Genomic DNA, 15,994 nt, shown 5'->3' on the forward strand with positions numbered 1-15,994 from the left:
AAACCTAATTCTAACTTTGATACAAGGGTTTGGCAAAATGCATAGTCTTACCAGTGTTACAGCATGCGTCCCAGTCCCTCACTCGGCCAGTCAGCCCATCCCATGGGGCACTATAGAGGTAAATTTATCTTTACTAGAGGAACACGACAACATCACAGGAGCCTTTAAGCAGGCCAATGTCTCTTACTATTTAGACAAAGACAATAAACGTAGACAGAGAGGAAGCGATGTTTTACAAGATGCTACTTTTTGGAGATCAGGGGACAACAGAACAGTATTTGGGAGAGGCTCAGAAAAACAATGTCCCAAGGGATCACATCCCTTAGATGCCCAGTTTCTGCAAATAGCATTGGCAGCCTCTGGCGGACAGGCCGCAGGATTACTGACACTCTGTGTCCCTAATAATACAGTACCTAACATAACCACCACTCCAGAATGTACTAACCTTAGAACAAAACTCAGAATTTGGACTAGACCTTTGGAAGGACATTGGAAATATATAGGGAATGTGGACTGGGGCTTTAATTGGGGAACGAAGGCTACCTATGTTAGCTGAACCAATTGGATGTGCCCCAGTGTTCTAAATTATAGTGAAATATCAATCCTAAATTCTACCTTGACAATGATAGAATGTTGTAAAAACCAAAATTTTTCAACTAATCATTGTAAACAAAACGTTCCATCCCCAGGCTACACGACCTGGGTTACATCAGATGGGTGTTGGACTACCCGACTACAACTTACTACAATAACTAGACAAGTAACTTCAGGATTACTGACCTTATGTCCTATATGGAAGAAGAGTCCAATCAAAGCTCAATATTGGGGATGAATTAAAAGAGATACCGAGACAGAAAAAGACCCCGATATTTGGACGGAGCCTTCCGCAGCAGTACAATTTGAGTGGGGACTCCAAAGTTTCCCATTACCAGGCCTGATGGCTTTAGAAAATCGAATGTTAATAGAAAATCTGACTTGGCAGGTGGAAGCCTTATCGAAAGCCACTCAGAAAGGATTCCAAATTATCAACAAACAAATCCAAGCTAACACTAAAATGACATTACAAAATAGGCTGGCCTTAGACTTGCTATTAGTCAAAGAACAAGGGGGGTGTGGCTATCTTAAGTTAGACAAAGAGCACTGCTGTATCCACATCCCAAATATCACTGATCACCTGCAAGAACAATTAGACAAAATGAGAAAAGTAGCAAAAGACAACAGAGCGATAAAAGAGGCAGCGGAAAATAATCGGTTCAACAAAATTCTCCAAGAATTAGGTGGACGGTCTCTAAAAGGATGGTTAGCTACATTGTTGGAGGGAGTAATTCATGTGATTGTGACTGTGATTATTATAGGAATCTGCATAGGCTGTACTAAAAGAACCATTGAAAGAAACATACGGAAGTAATAAAAATCTAACTACTTCAAAAGGGGGGATTGATACCAAAGAATTAAGAAAAAAAACAAAGTTGCCAAACCTAAACCGTGATCATATACGAGCAATTAATGACCCCAACTGCATCGCTGAACTGATATAATGATAATCCCAGAACTTCAGACTGAACTAATATCCAAACCACTGAGAAGACTTGGTATCGACCATGCATAAGATAACTGATTTTTCCACAGAATTGCTTCAATAAGGCTCTTAGAAATTATTATTAATAATATTGATAGTATTGTAGTATTAATAGTATTATTGCGTGCATAATCAGGTTAGAATTGAAATAATTTATATTCTATTTCTTTTTCCAGGTTGTAAGAGGACAGGTAGATTTGAGAATGTGTGACAAGGTTAATCACCTTCTGTTTAGTTGGTGAAATCCAGGTAAGAAGGATTGAGACTTACGGAAATTATAAAATATATCCATAAGTTTCAAAGGGGGGAAATGTTACAGAATATCTTGAAAAACAAGGTCAAAAACAAGTGTTAAAAACAAGTAAGAAGAATTAGAAGAATGTAAAGAAGATACTTCATAACAAATGCACCTGGCATTTAGACATATTACAGATAAAGACTGTCTTCACCAACTCTCTGCTAACTAGCAATAATAATTAGCACAAGGACGAATAGTAGAAAAATAGAATGGAATGCCAAAATAGTGCCCTAGAGTTAACCTGTCTCATTATAATCTCATTATAATACTACGGAACACACCTCCTAGCTAGAAAAGCCCCAACCCAATTAAGCCCCCTACTCTCTGAGCATGCGTGGTGAATTAAGAGAGAACTGTAACTTTAAGTTGAAGTAAGAAAAGTATTAACCAAGAGTTAATTAAGGGGTAGAACCAGTAGGCATAACTAACGTTGTTAACTGTTTTAAATACCTGTCATGATTTTAACCCGGTGTGCATGTTAGGAGGAGAAATCCCCTTGCACCCGGCGCCGCAATAAACATGCCTGCTTTATAACTCTGTGTGAGTAGTGAAGTTTGTTTCTGTGTGTCAATACCTCTTTCCCAGGCTCTCAATTTTATTATTTCCGTTCTCAAACATTGTCAATACAAGCACAAGGAAGGGGAACATTTGAATATGCACAGGCATTCTACAATTAAAAAAATAACTCTATAAATAAAGGGAATTATATACTTGGCAATGAGGTATAAAGCATAGAGGAAACCCACAAGACAAGGGCTGTTGCTTAGCACATACATCACACCTGGCAGAGCCCACAAATAAGGGGTCTTGCTGCATATACTGCAATGGCACCAAAAGATCCAGGACCAGTATGTTACTTGTCAGAAAAATCACTACCAACTTCAGTAGCGCTAAGGAGGTATGCTACACACCTTGGACTTCTCCTCCTCCACAGACATTTGCAGGGAATATTGTGCAGAGCATAGCCCATGCTGCTTGTAACTCACAAACTCACTACGTGGCTCCGTCTCTTTCCTCAAGGGTGGATCAAATTTTACTTGACCAACTAAAGAGGAGAAAAGGAAAACAAGAATCTAAGCTGGACTGTAATTAGACCCAATTCAGCTCCAAAGGCTAACAAAAAAGACAAATCCCGTTTAATGAGTGCATCATAGCCCCACTGATGGAAACTTCTGACACAGGCACACCCCCAACTTGTGCCTGCTGGAAACTAAGGGTCACAGAAAGTACTCTTCTGTCACAAAGGCAGCACGATTGCCACTTGCCCCACCTACTCATTAGAAGGATGAGGAAAACCATTCAGCAAACAGGACCGTCAAGTGCCCTCTTTAGAGCAACAATACAGATGTAATTTAGATAAAACACACAGCCATTGTGGGAATTCGCTCTTGGATCTCTTCTCCGGGGAGATTCACGAGCACTAAAGAGCCTTGAATGAAGACTGGAGAGAGCTTATCGCATCTTCTAGGAAAGCTCTTTGGCAGACGCTCTTTAACACTCCTTCCCTCAATTTTAGCTTCAGGAAAGACAACTAAGTGCCAAGGATTGCTCTGATTTAATTCAAGCAAAAGAATGACTACAGTTTGGGGGATGGAGTCTGCTTTTAATGGCCAGCGATCAACCACCTCCTTTCCTGATTTCTACAGGACTGTTTCAGTTCAAACTACAACAAGAGACTAAATTAAGGCAGAAAAATCTTCCTCTGCCATTCTGCTACCTAGCAGAATCTGGCATCACTCCGAATATCCCTGCTGGAAAGTCTTCACTAACATAGAGTTAAGTATGAAGACAGGATGCAGTAAAAGAATATCTGTTTTCTCTTGTTTACAAAACACTTCAGTCCTGCGCTGCTTATCATCTTACATAAGCGTGCTGTTTTTTCCCAGCTGTTAAAGCAGAAAATCAGAAACTTTGTCTTTCACAAAACCATGGGTGAAATCGAGTTTCAGAGTATTCCAAGATAGAAAATAGAATCTGCAAGAAACACATACCAAACCACTTGACAAAAACAACTACAGGATCATTCTCTTCTTCTCATAAGAAAGCAAATTAAGAACAAAACAACAATTTCTACAGAGGTAGAAAATGATTTTTACGAATGCTTGCTTTGCAGATGAATGGAAACATAATTCCACAAAGAAACAGAAAGCAGAATGCACGACAGAACTCGGGACTGGAGAAGCAGTCCACACACACTGCTGCAAAATTGTTGAAGGACAACCACAAACAAAATTTTAAAGTGTTTTCATCTCTTTCTCTTTGAGCGTCTCTCCCCCAAATATAATGAATTCTGCTAAGGGCCTGTACGTGTGACAGAGCAGCACAACCAATAGTAAAAGCAACCCTTGAGCCTGTTCCCAGATCAGAAAACATTCTGTGGCTCAATGAATCATAAGCATTTAGTTTTGTCGGCAAACGAAAACTTAATCTGAGTCTGTGATTAAAACGTATTCCTACCTCAGGATCATCGTCATCAAAATCACGGTAAGTGGAATGATGAGGATTATTCATTTTATCCAAAAGTTCAATAGCAAGACTTGGATTTAATGGCTGGGTAACAAAAAGGATGCTGAAAGACAGAAGGAAAAACACAGATTAAAATTCCAACCACTCATATTAAGCACATTTTAATTTTAGAACTTAAAAAAACCCCATACATAAATTTATACCTGTAGTAACTTTTCAGCTGTCAGTCTTTTTTTAGGATTTTTCCTAAGTACCATTTCCACAGAATGATGGAAACTATTGGACCTGTAAAAGGAAGTGGTAAACATGAGAATCAATTGCCCAGTGAAATACATGATCATTATCTACTAAAACAGAAAAGTACTTGCCATTTCATTTTGTCCTTTAATTCAGGAGGCTGGCAGTTGCTTTTCATCATTAGCAAAAGCGCTCTAAAAAAACCAACAGTATTTCTGTGGGTTACATGGCAGTACATTATCTGACATGAATTTTGAATACATTGCTTAGTTGGCAGGAAGAAGTCCATCCGTTTAAGAGATACTACCAGGACAACATGACTCATTTATGCAGCAAAAGGAGTTGTCACAATTTCTATCATCACGTACATCCAGAACACTTACAACCCAATACCCTTGTAGTACCCCCAAACACCACAAGCACCCATGTAGCCACTACTCCAAATGGATGATTTGGGAAGCTGCACTTACACACCGCGCTTTAACCCCTTGCTAACCTCACAGGATGTAGGTCAAACATTGGATGGAGGCTGAAGCTCAGCAAGCTCTGTAGCAGTTATTCCAGCTGCCCACAGATCACAGAGGTGGTTATAGCCACCTTTTCTTCCTACTGCAGCAACTTCTGGCGCCATCCTAAAGGGGAAAAGACATTTTTAGATAAACTTCTCGCCACAAATCAAACATTCTTCTGTATGCAGTGGTTTACTACTCTTTTTCCTAAAGCTCTCAATCTGTAAGCTCACAGCATATACACTTACACATGTGGCTATATACACAGGCGTGCGTGTGTGTGCGCGCATGTGTGTATAAAAGGTTACGTAATGTATACACGAAGTTCTCCTAAATCACCTTCTAGTAACTAACAGGCAGTTTCCAAAACAGCTGTTTAGCAGGAAGTGGATGAAACCAATCCGCCTCAGGCTGTTCTGCAGGCACACAACAAACTACCACTCCACAACCAAAGAGCCTAAGGGGTAATTATTCAGCTACAGTAAAACCCAAATAATTTCCAAATTCACACACTGCCCCAGAAAGTGATCAACTGACTTTGAAGAGAAGAATTCTAACCACAAAAGAAGTCACAAAATGTCAGCTTTCTTGTATCCTGAAGGCAGGAGACCTGAAGACTCATTGTCACCTCCGCACAGAGCACTCCTTGTTCATAAAGTCTGCCTCGCTGTCATGGCAGAAGACCTCATTTAAGTTAACAAAGTACTTTCACATCCTCAGGTGGCAAAAATTAACATACAGAACTGACACATAATTAGGAATACCTACAGAAAACAATTCACTAGGCATTGTCACATGTTTTCAACAGCCAAGATGACCAGCTTTTCCACTACAGCTTTTCCATGCTGGCCCTTCTGCTATTTATTTCAGTGCTCTGGAAGGCACTACGTACACAGTAGCTACTGAAAAGCTTTGCTCAGCGCTACCAGATGGTTTCTAGTTAAACTCACCAGCAGAAAGACAAACAGGGGAGAGGCCACGGTCCTGAGTGCAAAGGGAGCAGAGAACAAACCAAAAGCTATCGGGGGCAATTCTGGAAGCAGCAACAGGCCATCTGGCAGACAAGCACCACGACCTCTGGATCGGGGTCCCGCAGATCAGCCCACCACCCAAACCACTTCATAAGTGCTATGCCAACGGCTCTTCCCATCGCCTGCAAGGGGGAAGAACAGTCACAGGCAGTAAAAAGAGCAGAATTAACAAAACTACAGATCACAGCCTTGACTGCACAGTCCTTATAAACACCTGGGGAAAGAAAGAGTCTCTCTTTATCCCAAGGAGAACCATTTGTACAAAGACTAGAGAAGGTACAACAGGGCACAGTGAGTGAGCAAGGGGCAGAGCAAAGACACCGCAGGACAAAGTGACCATCACTCCGCTGGAGTGCGGGAGGCCGAAGTTCAAGTCCCGCCCAAGGTACAACTGAAGTTGTCATCATTTTAGAATTATATCACGCACAACTGCAACTCAGCATTTGAATGCTTTTATGGCATCTAGAAAGCTCGGACTATCTTCAGAGTATGACAGTTCCAATGCACAACACAAATTTAAGCAAATGTTCATGTTGGCAGGCTCATGTGTCCCACCTTCCCAAGGTACTAGCTTCAGGAGGGAAAAAAAAATCATCTAGTTATACTACTGTTCTCTTCAAGTAAGAGGAATCTACAGAAATTGCAGCTACACGGGATTTCTTTGTTCATCTTTTTTATTTTCCTCACAGGAGCAAGGTATTATAGATGGGAAGAGCGCTGGGTGGAAAGGCCCCCTCTCTCCCAAGGACCAAGGTCCACCCCCCAGGACACATTTCAGGGCTGCACCACCCTCCTGGGGAACAGGTTCTCCCCAAGGCCCAACCAGAGCCTGCCCAAGCTGCAAGTCTGGTTTTGCCCCTTCTTTTACACAGGCTGCCACAACCCAGAGGAGTCCGGCTCCACTGTCCTTGCAACGGCCCTTAAGCAGCTGTAAACTACTCTCAGGTCACTCCTGGGACTCCACAAGCCCAGCCACCTCAACCTCTTACCTTTGCTTATCTTCAGGAAAAGGCATTGATTTGGAAAATACTCAGGGGAACAGGGCCCATAACAACAGCCCTTGTATTTCCACTTGTTCAAGGTAAATGCAGGTTAAGGGGTTTTTTTTTGAGAAAATACAGAAAAAGCTTCAGTTTGTTAGTCTGAAACATACAACACACAGTCAAAATGACAAACTACACATCTCCCTTCACCTTTGCTACATTCTTTTAAAACATAGAAACTTTAGCATACCTGCGAAGGAAGTATTTTGGCAACTGCTCCACTACAACGACAAGAAACTCTCAAACTGAAGCTAAGCTGCTCACTCGCAACAGGCTTCTCCCCGCTGCTTTTCGAAGGGACTTTGAAGGAAGCCTTGCTTTCAGTCCGGCAGTGCTGATCGCTCTTTCTCTCTGGTACCACACACCTCTCTTCAGCTTCTGCTTGACATTCCTCAGACACAGTCTCTCTCGCTTGTTCTGCTTTCTGCCTTTTACTTGCAATATTTGTCTCTTTGTCAGAGAAGAAGAGACAAAGCAGACAAAAGAACTCTTGTCTCTTCAGAGACAATGGGTTTTCTTGAGAGACATCACCTTTTTTCCCCTCACACCCGGGAAGGCTTCTCCAGATAGAGATAACATCCAGCCAATGCTTTGGGTCCTCAGTGACAAGGCTTTTACTCTCGTGCAGCACTTTCCCTGGAAGAAAAAGCAGGTTCAGGTTAAGTAGCTCAGTCTCAGCATCTGATTTTCCTATGGATGGAGAACAGCTGTAACAGAGACTGTGTTCAGATCTCATCCACGTGTGAATCCAGGAACCACAGCAGCAGCAGACATCACAGGCACAGCCGAGCTCTCAGCACCCACCCACCCACCCCACCAGCAGAGACCCAGGCACCCCTCTGATTACCAGCTCTGCAGAACCAAGATTGAATTGTGCAGGGGCTGAATTCTGCACAAGAATTCAGCAGCTCTAGAAAACCAGACCACCAAGAGTCATTCCCAGGGATGGAGGACCAGCCCACCATGCCATCCTCCCCAGAAAGCACTTGCTCCAGGATTGGAGCTGTGGGACACTTTCCAGGCTTGAAAGACAAACATGAACATGAATCACTTTGATTCAGCTCAGAATAAAAGCCACAAGTTTACAAAGGAAACATCTCCTTGCTGTTCATCAACCTACCCTCAATCCTGCAAAGCCTCCGACACACGCCTGAACTTACACCCGTGGGTAGTCCTCTTGACCCAGCTACAGCATGAGAGGGATGAGGAATACAGAGGCCAATTCACTTAAAAACTTTGAAGCTGGTCAAGGGGGGAGAGGGGGGGCAAGGTATTTCTACTTCTCATTTAGAATCATGGTTACATTTGGTCCACAAAGCTGAAGGCCGTCTGTGATCTCCCAAATAAAATCCCAGCAGCACGCAGGTATCAATCCGTCTTACCCGAAATTCTTATTCCGATACCGACAGAGGATGTGACCTGAGCAGCTGAGGTTTACAAGAAGTCTGTGCACTCAACAGTGAAGTGACACAGGATATATGTCTGGATCCACGTTGCCTGAAAGGAAATGACTCCCCGCTAAAAGGCACACAAGGGGCACAGAACTGGACTCCAGTTTCAGGGGGGAGTGGGGTTTTTTTGGGGGGTGGTGGTGTTACACAAAGACGTACCTGTCCAGTGCCAGTAGAACACAAGCTGTCAAGATCTCCGTTTCAAACGTTTTTAAAGCAATTTTCAGCACTAAACAAGCATCGAAAACACACGGCGGTGAAGGATCCACAGCCGTCAGTAACTAAATGAAGTAAATCAGACACGAATTTCACACGTGGGACTTGAACTGGGGCTTCTCGCCCCCGCGCACCCACCCCGCGAGCAAACCCGAGGGGTGGCCCGAGGGAAGGAGGCAGGGCCGCCCCCTTCTCTCCAGCACCTCAAGCCGGGGGTTCTTCCACAGCCGCTCCCTAGCCCCGCGTCTGCTCCGCCTGCCCGCCCCGCTCTGTGCCGGAGAAGACCTTTCCCAGACGCCGTCCACCCCGGGGAAGAAGCGGAGCAGAACCCCCGCGGGAAGGCGTTCCGGGTGAGCGCTGCCCGCAGCCCTGCAGCCCCTCATGCCCACTCGCCCCTTGCAGGGCGGAGGGCTGCGCAGCCCTCGGCTCAGCGCGGGGGGCGAGGGGACGCGGCCCGGCCGAGCGGCAGATGTCCCTGCCCGTGGCAGGGGCAGCCCGGACGGCCCTGATGGGTCCCTTCCGACCCAGGCCCGGGCCCGGAGCGAAGTGAACGAGGCCGCGTTCCCCGCCGCTCCGCTCCGGGCCGGGCTGCCCCGTCTGCGCTCTGGCCCCCGCCTCACCTCCGCGGCGCTGAGCCGCGCCCGCCCCTCCCACGCCAGGGAGGGCTCTGGCCAGCGCCCCGCCGCCCTCAGCGCGGGCCGGGGGGCCCAGCGGGACCGGCCCTCTGCGGCGGGACCCCTCCTCGGGGGCGGCTCTTCCCCCTCGTGGGGGCCAGCAGGAGTCGCTCGGGAGCGCCCGGGCCGTGCGGGAGGGAAGTCTGCAGACCCCCCGCGAGGGGTTCCGCGGGCCGGGGGGAAGCGCCAGGAGGGCAGCCGGCAGCTCCCCCCCGCCGGCGAGCGTCTCTGCCGCAGGGCCGGCAGCCCCGCCGCCCCCCCCCCGGCTCTGCAGCGCTGGGGGGCGAGCGCAGAGCGCAGATGGGGCGAGCGGGCGCCCGCGCTGCCACCTCCCGTGGGGCCCTGCTAGGGTTTCCCCGGGGACGACCGGCGGCTCGAAAGGCGGAGGAGCAGCCTCCCGTACAGCGGGAGGTAAAGCACCGTCCCTGGGGCCAGACCCACCCCTGCCACGGCGGCAGAGCTTGGCGAGGGGCGAATCCGGTCCCTTGGCCAAGGGGGGAGTGGGGCGTGAAGGGGCATGCTGGTTCGTTCCTCCTCCCTTGTCTTTAATGCACAGCTTTGACTCCCTTCCCTGTACCCAGCTCCCCCTCAGCTTTACCAGAGGTTGATCCCAGCGATTAGATCCCTTGTTGTCCAGGCACTCGTGTGCAGGAACTCTTATTCTCTTCTTTAAGAACTCTTCTTTAATCTGGTGGGTTTTTTCCCACCCTACACTCCACCCTGAGCTGAGGGAGTGTGGTCAGGCACTGGTCACAGAATTTTATTTTAAAAAGAAACGGAAATCATCCATAAAACACCGAGGAGTTCAGAGCTTGTGAAGTGTGGAGCATGGTGGCGAACTGAGCTTCTGCTGTTTTTTTTCTTTGCAGGAAGAACCCGCAGCATGAGCTAGAACACAAGCACCGTGCACCTCCAGGTAAGCCAAGTTGTTTAATACAGCTCAAAGCGGGGGGAAAAACCAAGCCCAAGCCAGCAACGGATAGCAAAAATGGGAATGAAATGCTTTCAGCTGCTGTAAGTGAAGAACACTGTATTTGCAGCTTGCTGCGTATTACACTGCGCTCTCGCTTGTCTGAAGCCTGAGGTCTTGCCCTTGTCTGCGACGAGGTTGCTTGGCCGCTGCGAACCTGCGCTCACTTTGTCAAATGTTTTTCAGCTGCAGTGAGACACAACTGATGTGGTTTGTACGCTCCTGTATCTTACATATTGACAAAAACGCTGTGTGACAAGTGGATATTTTCATGAGTTGAGTAGGTTTTATTGAGAATTAAAGATGGTATAGTGCGGTATTACTGGATCTCTGTATTCTGCTTCCTCCCGTTCAGAGCTGGAGTCTTACAATGAAAACAGGGAATACATTCAGGTGTTACTGAAGTGTTTCTCAGCATTTCCAATGGACACTTTGCCTTTTTTGGTGGGGTTTTTTTTTTTGGTGCTTTTTCGTGATTATTGGACTTGGAGATTTTTTCCGCTTGAAATCCCAATGCAATAAACAATTCAGAGCGGAGCAGAGCCGTCATGGCAATTTAATGATAATGTGGTTTACTGCAAAGGATCGGGATTATGACATTATTAAGGAGAAATTGCACCCCGGCCGGGCCCTGCGCACTGCCCGGCTACGGCAGTGGGAGCCCCGGCAGGGATGCGCGGCCGTCCCCGTCCCCCCGCCCCGTCCCCATCCCCCGCTCGCGGCCCCGTTATTACAAACTGCTGCGAAACGGCCGCGGGGAAAAGCAAATGCACACGCGGGTGCACGCGCGCGCTGCCCACCCGGGACGTGGGGGGTCGCCGGCGGGACGCTCCCCACCCTGCTCCCCGCAACGGGGCTCGGCAGCGGCGGAACCGTCTCCCGGGGGAGATGCTCCATGTCCCGAGGCTGGAGCCAGCCGGGCGTCCCCGGCCAGGGCCCCCTCGCTCCAGGGAGCTCCTGCGGGGGGGCGCGTTTGGGGTCGGCAGCCGGGTGCCTCTTCCACCCGCTTCGGTGCCGTCACACGGGTGGGCGTGGGGCAGCAGCCCGGGGACAGCCACTGCGGACCCCTCTGTCCCGGGAGGTGAGGGGAGGGGCGGGCCGGGACCGCCTCGCCTCTGCCCTGCGCCCGCCAAGGTCTCTTGGTCCCGCCGGCTGGTGCCCAGTGCGGGGGGTTCGGCGGAGCTCGGCAGGGGTGTCCCAGGACCCGCCCGAGGAGAGCTCCTGCGTGGGCAGCGCCTGGGCCGGTTTGCCTGGGCGGGGGCTCCGGCACCAGGCCCGGCCCAGACCTGCCCTGCCAAGTCCCGCCGGGTCCAGCCGAGTTCTACCAAGCTGAGCCAAGAGGAGCGGATCGGAGCGGAGCCGAAAAGACCCAAGCTTAGCCGAGTGCCACCGGGCCGAGCCAAGCCGGGCGAGCCGAGCCCAGAGCAGCCAAGCCGAGCCGGAATGACACGAGCCCAGCTGACATTTTGTGACTTCTTTTGTGGTTAGAATTCTTCTCTTCAAAGTCAGTTGATCACTTTCTGGGGCAGTGTGTGAATTTGGAAATTATTTGGGTTTTACTGTAGCTGAATAATTACCCCTTAGGCTCTTTGGTTGTGGAGTGGTAGTTTGTTGTGTGCCTGCAGAACAGCCTGAGGCGGATTGGTTTCATCCACTTCCTGCTAAACAGCTGTTTTGGAAACTGCCTGTTAGTTACTAGAAGGTGATTTAGGAGAACTTCGTGTATACATTACGTAACCTTTTATACACACATGCGCGCACACACACGCACGCCTGTGTATATATCCACATGTGTAAGTGTATATGCTGTGAGCTTACAGATTGAGAGCTTTAGGAAAAAGAGTAGTAAACCACTGCATACAGAAGAATGTTTGATTTGTGGCGAGAAGTTTATCTAAAAATGTCTTTTCCCCTTTAGGATGGCGCCAGAAGTTGCTGCAGTAGGAAGAAAAGGTGGCTATAACCACCTCTGTGATCTGTGGGCAGCTGGAATAACTGCTACAGAGCTTGCTGAGCTTCAGCCTCCATCCAATGTTTGACCTACATCCTGTGAGGTTAGCAAGGGGTTAAAGCGCGGTGTGTAAGTGCAGCTTCCCAAATCATCCATTTGGAGTAGTGGCTACATGGGTGCTTGTGGTGTTTGGGGGTACTACAAGGGTATTGGGTTGTAAGTGTTCTGGATGTACGTGATGATAGAAATTGTGACAACTCCTTTTGCTGCATAAATGAGTCATGTTGTCCTGGTAGTATCTCTTAAACGGATGGACTTCTTCCTGCCAACTAAGCAATGTATTCAAAATTCATGTCAGATAATGTACTGCCATGTAACCCACAGAAATACTGTTGGTTTTTTTAGAGCGCTTTTGCTAATGATGAAAAGCAACTGCCAGCCTCCTGAATTAAAGGACAAAATGAAATGGCAAGTACTTTTCTGTTTTAGTAGATAATGATCATGTATTTCACTGGGCAATTGATTCTCATGTTTACCACTTCCTTTTACAGGTCCAATAGTTTCCATCATTCTGTGGAAATGGTACTTAGGAAAAATCCTAAAAAAAGACTGACAGCTGAAAAGTTACTACAGGTATAAATTTATGTATGGGGTTTTTTTAAGTTCTAAAATTAAAATGTGCTTAATATGAGTGGTTGGAATTTTAATCTGTGTTTTTCCTTCTGTCTTTCAGCATCCTTTTTGTTACCCAGCCATTAAATCCAAGTCTTGCTATTGAACTTTTGGATAAAATGAATAATCCTCATCATTCCACTTACCGTGATTTTGATGACGATGATCCTGAGGTAGGAATACGTTTTAATCACAGACTCAGATTAAGTTTTCGTTTGCCGACAAAACTAAATGCTTATGATTCATTGAGCCACAGAATGTTTTCTGATCTGGGAACAGGCTCAAGGGTTGCTTTTACTATTGGTTGTGCTGCTCTGTCACACGTACAGGCCCTTAGCAGAATTCATTATATTTGGGGGAGAGACGCTCAAAGAGAAAGAGATGAAAACACTTTAAAATTTTGTTTGTGGTTGTCCTTCAACAATTTTGCAGCAGTGTGTGTGGACTGCTTCTCCAGTCCCGAGTTCTGTCGTGCATTCTGCTTTCTGTTTCTTTGTGGAATTATGTTTCCATTCATCTGCAAAGCAAGCATTCGTAAAAATCATTTTCTACCTCTGTAGAAATTGTTGTTTTGTTCTTAATTTGCTTTCTTATGAGAAGAAGAGAATGATCCTGTAGTTGTTTTTGTCAAGTGGTTTGGTATGTGTTTCTTGCAGATTCTATTTTCTATCTTGGAATACTCTGAAACTCGATTTCACCCATGGTTTTGTGAAAGACAAAGTTTCTGATTTTCTGCTTTAACAGCTGGGAAAAAACAGCACGCTTATGTAAGATGATAAGCAGCGCAGGACTGAAGTGTTTTGTAAACAAGAGAAAACAGATATTCTTTTACTGCATCCTGTCTTCATACTTAACTCTATGTTAGTGAAGACTTTCCAGCAGGGATATTCGGAGTGATGCCAGATTCTGCTAGGTAGCAGAATGGCAGAGGAAGATTTTTCTGCCTTAATTTAGTCTCTTGTTGTAGTTTGAACTGAAACAGTCCTGTAGAAATCAGGAAAGGAGGTGGTTGATCGCTGGCCATTAAAAGCAGACTCCATCCCCCAAACTGTAGTCATTCTTTTGCTTGAATTAAATCAGAGCAATCCTTGGCACTTAGTTGTCTTTCCTGAAGCTAAAATTGAGGGAAGGAGTGTTAAAGAGCGTCTGCCAAAGAGCTTTCCTAGAAGATGCGATAAGCTCTCTCCAGTCTTCATTCAAGGCTCTTTAGTGCTCGTGAATCTCCCCGGAGAAGAGATCCAAGAGCGAATTCCCACAATGGCTGTGTGTTTTATCTAAATTACATCTGTATTGTTGCTCTAAAGAGGGCACTTGACGGTCCTGTTTGCTGAATGGTTTTCCTCATCCTTCTAATGAGTAGGTGGGGCAAGTGGCAATCGTGCTGCCTTTGTGACAGAAGAGTACTTTCTGTGACCCTTAGTTTCCAGCAGGCACAAGTTGGGGGTGTGCCTGTGTCAGAAGTTTCCATCAGTGGGGCTATGATGCACTCATTAAACGGGATTTGTCTTTTTTGTTAGCCTTTGGAGCTGAATTGGGTCTAATTACAGTCCAGCTTAGATTCTTGTTTTCCTTTTCTCCTCTTTAGTTGGTCAAGTAAAATTTGATCCACCCTTGAGGAAAGAGACGGAGCCACGTAGTGAGTTTGTGAGTTACAAGCAGCATGGGCTATGCTCTGCACAATATTCCCTGCAAACGTCTGTGGAGGAGGAGAAGTCCAAGGTGTGTAGCATACCTCCTTAGCGCTACTGAAGTTGGTAGTGATTTTTCTGACAAGTAACATACTGGTCCTGGATCTTTTGGTGCCATTGCAGTATATGCAGCAAGACCCCTTATTTGTGGGCTCTGCCAGGTGTGATGTATGTGCTAAGCAACAGCCCTTGTCTTGTGGGTTTCCTCTATGCTTTATACCTCATTGCCAAGTATATAATTCCCTTTATTTATAGAGTTATTTTTTTAATTGTAGAATGCCTGTGCATATTCAAATGTTCCCCTTCCTTGTGCTTGTATTGACAATGTTTGAGAACGGAAATAATAAAATTGAGAGCCTGGGAAAGAGGTATTGACACACAGAAACAAACTTCACTACTCACACAGAGTTATAAAGCAGGCATGTTTATTGCGGCGCCGGGTGCAAGGGGATTTCTCCTCCTAACATGCACACCGGGTTAAAATCATGACAGGTATTTAAAACAGTTAACAACGTTAGTTATGCCTACTGGTTCTACCCCTTAATTAACTCTTGGTTAATACTTTTCTTACTTCAACTTAAAGTTACAGTTCTCTCTTAATTCACCACGCATGCTCAGAGAGTAGGGGGCTTAATTGGGTTGGGGCTTTTCTAGCTAGGAGGTGTGTTCCGTAGTATTATAATGAGATTATAATGAGACAGGTTAACTCTAGGGCACTATTTTGGCATTCCATTCTATTTTTCTACTATTCGTCCTTGTGCTAATTATTATTGCTAGTTAGCAGAGAGTTGGTGAAGACAGTCTTTATCTGTAATATGTCTAAATGCCAGGTGCATTTGTTATGAAGTATCTTCTTTACATTCTTCTAATTCTTCTTACTTGTTTTTAACACTTGTTTTTGACCTTGTTTTTCAAGATATTCTGTAACATTTCCCCCCTTTGAAACTTATGGATATATTTTATAATTTCCGTAAGTCTCAATCCTTCTTACCTGGATTTCACCAACTAAACAGAAGGTGATTAACCTTGTCACACATTCTCAAATCTACCTGTCCTCTTACAACCTGGAAAAAGAAATAGAATATAAATTATTTCAATTCTAACCTGATTATGCACGCAATAATACTATTAATACTACAATACTATCAATATTATTAATAATAATTTCTAAGAGCCTTATTGAAGCAATTCTGTGGAAAAATCAGTTAT

The 15,994-nt window shown here is 46.0% G+C and overlaps 1 protein-coding gene across 1 annotated transcript in view; it reads right to left on the reverse strand.

Annotated features, from left to right (window-relative positions):
- Positions 1–6,107: 6,107 nt before the first annotated feature.
- Positions 6,108–15,994, reverse strand: part of LOC132321695 (THUMP domain-containing protein 2-like) — a 31,618-nt gene continuing 21,731 nt past the window's right edge. The window contains exons 2-4 of the mRNA XM_059835140.1: positions 8,774–8,798; positions 7,354–7,799; positions 6,108–6,242 (exon numbers count right to left, since the gene is read on the reverse strand). Coding sequence (XP_059691123.1) covers positions 6,108–6,242; positions 7,354–7,799; positions 8,774–8,798 — 606 coding nt within the window. The remainder of the gene's footprint in view (positions 6,243–7,353; positions 7,800–8,773; positions 8,799–15,994) is intronic.

This window comes from Gavia stellata, unplaced genomic scaffold, assembly GCF_030936135.1.
Source record: "Gavia stellata isolate bGavSte3 unplaced genomic scaffold, bGavSte3.hap2 HAP2_SCAFFOLD_87, whole genome shotgun sequence".
Lineage (NCBI taxonomy): Eukaryota > Metazoa > Chordata > Aves > Gaviiformes > Gaviidae > Gavia > Gavia stellata.